We start from the raw sequence: 7,911 nt of genomic DNA on the forward strand, positions 1-7,911 counted from the left end.
TTCAGAGGAACCTCCAACCATATCATGTCTATGAAGACCTTCTCCAATGTCTGTTATCTGGAGAAATGTGGACCACATAAGTTGTACTTCAATACACCCAATCTTATCTATTTCATCTCCTTAACAGACGGAATGCCATGTATATGAGTCATGGGAGATATCCCATGGCTGGCTAAAGACCAAAGTATGTGGTGCAACGATTCAAGATGCTCATTCCAACAGAAGACCATCACCATGTCCTTCCATGCTATAGAATTTCCATTACTAGGATCATGGTATGCAGCACTAGTAAAAAAAATAATAATCATTTATTCTCATTATTAGAGAGCTATTCTCATCATTATTAGAGAGCTATTCTCATCATTATTAGAGAACTATTCTTATCATTATTAGAGAGCTATTCTCATCATTATTAGAGAGCTATTCTCATCATTATTAGAGAACTATTATCATCATTATTAGAGCTATTCTCATCATTATTAGAGAGCTATTCTCATCATTATTAGAGAGCTATTCTCATCATTATTAGAGAGCTATTCTCATCATTATTAGAGCTATTCTCATCATTATTAGAGAGCTATTCTCATCATTATTAGAGAGCTATTCTCATCATTATTAGAGAGCTATTCTCATCATTATTAGAGAGCTATTCTCATCATTATTAGAGAACTATTCTCATCATTATTAGAGAGCTATTCTCATCATTATTAGAGCTATTCTCATCATTATTAGAGAGCTATTCTAATCATTATTAGAGAACTATTCTCATCATTATTAGAGCTATTCTCATTATTATTAGAGAGCTATTCTCATCATTATTAGAGCTATTCTCATCATTATTAGAGAGCTATTCTCATCATTATTAGAGAGCTATTCTCATCATTATTAGAGAGCTATTCTCATCATTATTAGAGAGCTATTCTCATCATTATTAGAGAACTATTCTCATCATTATTAGAGAGCTATTCTCATCATTATTAGAGCTATTCTCATCATTATTAGAGAGCTATTCTAATCATTATTAGAGAACTATTATCATTATTATTAGAGAGCTATTCTCATCATTATTAGAGAGCTATTCTCATCATTATTAGAGAACTATTATCATTATTATTAGAGAGCTATTCTCATCATTATTAGAGAGCTATTCTCATCATTATTAGAGAGCTATTCTCATCATTATTAGAGAGCTATTCTCATCATTATTAGAGAGCTATTCTCATCATTATTAGAGAGCTATTCTCATTATTATTAGAGAGCTATTCTCATCATTATTAGAGCTATTCTCATCATTATTAGAGAGCTATTCTCATCATTATTAGAGAGCTATTCTCATCATTATTAGAGAGCTATTCTCATCATTATTAGAGAGCTATTCTAATCATTATTAGAGAACTATTATCATTATTATTAGAGAGCTATTCTCATCATTATTAGAGAGCTATTCTCATCATTATTAGAGAGCTATTCTCATCATTATTAGAGAGCTATTCTCATTATTAGAGAGCTATTCTCATCATTATTAGAGCTATTCTCATTATTATTAGAGAACTATTCTCATCATTATTAGAGCTATTCTCATCATTATTAGAGCTATTCTCATCATTATTAGAGAGCTATTCTCATCATTATTAGAGAGCTATTCTCATCATTATTAGAGAACTATTCTCATCATTATTAGAGAGCTATTCTCATCATTATTAGAGAACTATTATCATCATTATTAGAGAGCTATTCTCATTATTAGAGAGCTATTCTCATCATTATTAGAGCTATTCTCAGCATTATTAGAGAGCTATTCTCATCATTATTAGAGAGCTATTCTCATCATTATTAGAGCTATTCTCATCATTATTAGAGAGCTATTCTCATCATTATTAGAGCTATTCTCATCACTATTAGAGAGCTATTCTCATCATTATTAGAGAGCTATTCTCATCATTAATAGAGAACTATTCTCATCATTATTAGACAGCTATTCTCATCATTATTAGAGAGCTATTCTCATCATTATTAGAGAGCTATTCTCATCATTATTAGAGAGCTATTCTCATCATTATTAGAGCTATTCTCATCATTATTAGAGAGCTATTCTCATCATTATTAGAGCTATTCTCATCACTATTAGAGAGCTATTCTCATCATTATTAGAGAGCTATTCTCATCATTATTAGAGAGCTATTCTCATCATTATTAGAGAGCTATTCTCCTTCTCTAGCGGTGGTCCCATTGTCCATTCTCCCCATTATGTACCTATAGGTGCATTATCCTCCCCTAGGGAATAGCTTTATTAATAAATGACAGTGGACATTTCATGGGAGAGGATCTGTCCTGAGAAGACTCTGCAGTGCTGGACCAGATCCAACCTGGGGGGAGGCTCAAGTGTCCAGATTATGGGCTCAACCAGAACATATCAGGAGCATGCAGTCATGTTCTAGAACAGGCGTGGGGATCCTCCCAGGTCATTTCATGTGGCCCCCGGCCAGAACACATAGTGAAAATGCTAATGACCGCTTCCATTATGGAAGTGGTCATAAGCTTGCAGGAGGCACAGGAGGATGAGAACAGCGCTTCACTGGCTGTACTCACCTTCCCTGGTCTTCTTCCGGCCCCACGCGGTGTCCTGACAGGTGCAACGTCAGGATGTAGTGCAGGTAGATGCGCACAATGGCCTGACGCTGTACGCTGTCAGGTCACAGTACAGGGCGGCAGGAAGAAGACCAGGGAGGGTAAGTGAATGTGCCAAGAGGCAGCGCCGTCCGGAGCTGGAGAGGTAAGTGAATTTATTTATTTTGAATGTCTGATTTGAGGCTAATGTAGGGTGGGGAGGGTCTGATGGTGGTCTGATCTGAGGCTGGGGGGTCTGATCTGAGGTTGAAGGGGTCTGATTTGTGGCTAGGGGTCTGATTTGTGGCTAGGGTGCCTATTGGGGGGTCTGATCTGAGGCTGGGACGCCTATTGGGGGGTCTGATCTGAGGCTGGGGCGCCTATTGGAGGATCTGATCTGAGGCTGGGGAGGGTCTGGTCTGAGGAGGATCTGATTGGGGTCTAATCTGAGGCTGATGTAGGCTGGGGGTCTGATAGGAGGCTGAGGGAGGTGGGGGCAGATCTGAAGCTGGGGTCTGATGGGAGTCTGATCTGAAGCTAGGGAGGGTCTGATTGTGGTCTGATCTAAGGCTGATGAGGGTCTGATCTGAGGCAGATGGAGGTGGGGGGCAGATCTGAGGCTGAGAAAGGGACAAAGGCAGGGACAGTGGCAGAGTGAAAGCTGGGTGAACCCCTCTCTGGACACCCCCGGGTCTAGCTTGGCTGCCATCAATGCCAAATAAAGAACTAAATACATAACATTCTGAACTTAAAAATTAGACTGCTACGGTATGTGTAGTCAAAATAGCGCCTGTACTATACGCAATATATTTGCACTGCAAAAATACAGCTCTCTAGATTTATTTATTTTTAAAACTGAACCACGATTTTTGTAACTTACCCCTTAGGGTGGGTTTACACTGGCGTTATGGATTTCTGTAGGGCTTTCCATTATAACATGGTTATAACGGAAAATAACGTAATGCCAAATAACGGAATACAAAACAGGAGCCTTTAAGAGATATTCCGTTTTGCTCCATCCTAATAGAAGTCTATGGGAATCATAACGGATCCGTCTGGTTTCCTGTCACAGGACTTTGTTTTCTGTCTTGCATAATGGGAACCAGACAGATCCGTTATGATTCCCATAGACTCCTATTAGGACGGAATTCCTTTTAAAGGCTTCCGTTTTGTATTCCGCCATAATACAAGTCTATGGGCAGCAGAACGGATCCGTCCTTCCGTCTTATGGATTCCATTATTTTACATTATAACCATGTTATAACGGAAAGCCATAACGCTAGTGTGAACCCACCCTGAGTCAGTTATATGTTTGACCAAATATAGCCGTCAAATTTTTAAGTTGAGAGCACCGCACAGTGCTGTTGTAGAATCGCTCGGCATCCCACCGCAGACTGCTGTTGTAGAATCGCTCGGCATCCCACCGCAGACTGCTGTTGTAGAATCGCTCGGCATCCCACCGCAGACTGCTGTTGTAGAATCGCTCGGCATCCCACCGCAGACTGCTGTTGTAGAATCGCTCGGCATTCCACCTCAGACTGCTGTTGTAGAATCGCTCGGCATCCCACCGCAGACTGCTGTTGTAGAATCGCTCGGCATCCTACTGCAGACTGCTGTTGTAGAATCGCTCGGCATCCTACCGCAGACTGCTGTTGTAGAATCGCTCGGCATCCCACCGCAGACTGCTGTTGTAGAATCGCTCGGCATCCCACCGCAGACTGCTGTTGTAGAATCGCTCGGCATCCCACCGCAGACTGCTGTTGTAGAATCGCTCGGCATCCCGCCGCAGACTGCTGTTGTAGAATCTCTCGGCATCCCACCGCAGACTGCTGTTGTAGAATCTCTCGGCATCCCACCGCAGACTGCTGTTGTAGAATCTCTCGGCATCCCACCGCAGACTGCTGTTGTAGAATCGCTCGGCATCCACCGCAGACTGCTGTTGTAGAATCTCTCGGCATCCCACCGCAGACTGCTGTTCTAGAATCTCTCGGCATCCTACTGCAGACTGCTGTTGTAGAATCTCTCGGCATCCCACTGCAGACTGCTGTTGTAGAATCGCTCAGCATCCCACTGCAGACTGCTGTTGTAGAATCGCTCGGCATCCCACCTGCAGACTGCTGTTGTAGAATCGCTCGGCATCCCACCGCAGACTGCTGTTGTAGAATCGCTCGGCATCCCACCGCAGACTGCTGTTGTAGAATCTCTCGGCATCCCACCGCAGACTGCTGTTGTAGAATCGCTCGGCATCCTACTGCAGACTGCTGTTGTAGAATCGCTCAGCATCCTACTGCAGACTGCTGTTGTAGAATGGCTCGGCATCCCACCGCAGACTGCTGTTGTAGAATCGCTCGGCATCCCACCGCAGACTGCTGTTGTAGAATCGCTCGGCATCCCACCGCAGACTGCTGTTGTAGAATCGCTCGGCATCCCACTGCAGACTGCTGTTGTAGAATCGCTCGGCATCCTACTGCAGACTGCTGTTGTAGAATCGCTCGGCATCCCACCTCAGACTGCTGTTGTAGAATCGCTCGGCATCCCACCGCAGACTGCTGCTGTAGAATCGCTCGGCATCCCACCGCACAGTGCTGTTCTAGAATCGCTCTAGAATTCACATTTACCTTCCAGACGGAGTGTCACTTTATGACCACAGGCACCTGACACCAGAATTGAATGAATAAACATAAAATTCACCTGAATACTAAGAATCCCGTCAAATACAGGTAGGAGTGGCCTAACTGAGCCCCACCCCCTCACAGGTATCAGCAAGAGGGGTGGGACATGCCATGCTCTGCCCCTCATGCCCTACCCATTCCACAGTCTTGGCAGCAGTGACCGCACCGTCCCCAGTCCTGTTCATCAGAGGGTGGGGTCACTGGACGCTAGCGGCGTCTTAACTGGATGGTGCCGCGGAGTCTTTCTTGCTCTGGACTTTGCTGGAAATAAGACTCGATCTGCTCCAGAGTCTTCCCTTTTGTCTCAGGGACACAGAGGATGGTGAAAAGGACATTAAGTCCACAGAAAGCAGCAAATAACCAGAAGGTCCCATAGGAGGTGAGAAGGTCCTGTAGGTCAGAGAAGACGTTAGCAGCCGGCACCGTGCCAAGGGGAACGCCCCTCCACAACACTTACCAGCAGCTGGTGGAAAACCTTTGTGACCAGGAAGGCGCAGCCCCAGTTGGTGAAAACGCACACTCCGCGGGCACGAAGAGGGAAGATCTCTGACATGAGGAGCCAGGGAATGGGGCCCCAGCCAATCGCAAACCCTGTGGAGGAGAAGGAGGAGCAGAGTCACTGAGCAGAAGCTTCCTACCCCACCCTGCAGACCCCTTATCCCCCCCCCCCCCACTATAGGTTGGGTCACAGATTAGGGTAATTGGCCTCCCGCTGACAGATCAATCACCCAACAGCACCAAAGACCCCTGATAACGTGACAGAATCTGCGATGAAGCCTCTGACACAGGTGTGAACTCAGCCTAATAGCACATGGTCCAACACCGCCCGGGGCTCCTGCCTCTGTGCTGCTGTGAGGGCCACATGGCTGAGATCGGCAGAAGCAGGAAACAGCAGATAAATATGCGTGTCTGAAAGTGGAGCTTACCAGCAATGAACAGACCCGTGCTGAGCAAGGCCAACCATGCCAGCGGACCCCACAAGCTTTCATTTAAGGGGGGGGGGGGGGGGGGGTAGAAATAATTCCCCATTGTTTGATGAAAGTAAAAGGCAAACTCCCCGCCTCCACCCCATGTACAATTCCCAGGTAACTCCATGCCAGGCGGGACTACAGATCCCAGCAGTGTAACCTCCCCCTGACCCGGCAGGTCGCCCCGCTGTCTGCATTTCGGAAGCAGCGGCTGTAAATATGTAAATATTATGGGAGCCTCCGGCAAGCAGAGCTCTGCCGCCCCCCCGTGTCCACACTGCGGTACTGCAGCTCAGATCCTACAGTAGCTGCGCCGTCTTCAGGTAAGAAGTTCTCGCCGTCCCGTCCAGTGTGTGCGCCCAGAATCTAGGTGAAGCCCAGACATGGCGCTGCAGTGGGGGCTGACTATAGGTGTAATGTAGCAATAATTGTACTTATTATCAGCACCTGGCAGCTGTAGGGTTAACAGTGATCAGGTCACTCCTGGGGGGGGGGGGGGGGGGGTGTTTACGGTACAGGCGCCAGACCACAGCAAAGAAGGCGCAGCATGGCATTCAGCATGTGGAGGGACTACCTAGGCCTGAGTGCCACCATCCAGGCCAGCCAGATCTCAGCAGCAGGTGCCAGCAGCCAGGAAGGTCCTAGCACTTTACCACCACCATGCCAGGAGAAGCCTTTGCCAGCAGCAAGTCTGCCAGGCAGAGGAGAAAAGACGCAGAGGAGATGCCAGCCGCCAATGCCCCCCGAGGCTCCTGAATGTCAAGATCGCCACCCTGACACCCTAAGGAGGAACCGTAATGTTTCGGCGTGCGCCTTCTGCAAGCACAATGGGGAGTCACTGGAGTTTTACACTGGCCACAGCCTGAAGGACAACACTGGGAAGGTGGCATGCCCGGTCCTGAGGAGCTATGTGTGCCCACAGTGCGGGGCCACAGGGGACAGGGCCCACACCAGGAGATTCTGCCCTTTGACCAAGGACACTTACACCTCTGTGTACCACTCCTTCACCAGGAACCCTGATGGCAGAAAGACCAACTAGCGGGCACTTAGCCCCGTGATGACCCCGGGACACTGATGGCAGAAAGACCAACTAGCGGGCACTTAGCCCCGTGATGACCCCGGGACACAGATGGCAGAAAGACCAACTAGCGGGCACTTAGCCCCGTGGTGACCCCGGGACACAGATGGCAGAAAGACCAACTAGCGGGCACTTAGCCCCGTGATGACCCCGGGACACTGATGGCAGAAAGACCAACTAGCGGGCACTTAGCCCCGTGATGACCCCGGGACACTGACGATGGGCCACAGATGGCATGCATTGGGCACTGGGCACCAGTCTGGACCTTGGCTTGTGGTTTTTAGTTTGCACTTTTACATTGTTATTTACAGTTTGTTCTATTTTAGTAATATTTGTAAGGTTGGGGTGGGTACTGGGTATGTATGGCATTGTCCTGATGGGCAGTGCCCACTCCTGTTATGTAATAAGCCACTTACCTTGCTGAACTCCTGAGTGTCGTGTGGTTATTCCATGTGTAAGTGATCGGTGTCCTTGCCTCATACACTAATGGTGTAGTCACTGGCTGCACATAAACCCTGCTCTCTGGTGCCCACAGCGTGGCCGTTACTCCCCTGTACCTGGCCACGGTATAAGGCTACACGCCAAC

General features: G+C 47.0%; 1 protein-coding gene across 1 annotated transcript; it reads left to right on the forward strand.

The window, feature by feature from the left end:
- Positions 1 to 6,794: 6,794 nt before the first annotated feature.
- LOC122941887 (nanos homolog 3-like) lies at positions 6,795 to 7,286 on the forward strand. Its single transcript, XM_044299383.1, has one exon. The coding sequence runs from the start codon at positions 6,795 to 6,797 to the stop codon at positions 7,284 to 7,286; it is 492 nt and encodes a 163-aa protein (XP_044155318.1).
- The last annotated feature ends 625 nt before the right edge of the window (positions 7,287 to 7,911 follow it).

Source organism: Bufo gargarizans, chromosome 6 (genome assembly GCF_014858855.1).
Source record: "Bufo gargarizans isolate SCDJY-AF-19 chromosome 6, ASM1485885v1, whole genome shotgun sequence".
NCBI lineage: Eukaryota > Metazoa > Chordata > Amphibia > Anura > Bufonidae > Bufo > Bufo gargarizans.

What these genes read in the sequence shown, in the direction of transcription:
- LOC122941887 (XM_044299383.1), top strand. Translation starts at nt 6,795, where the DNA reads ATGGCATTCAGCATGTGGAGGGACTACCTAGGCCTGAGTGCCACCATC.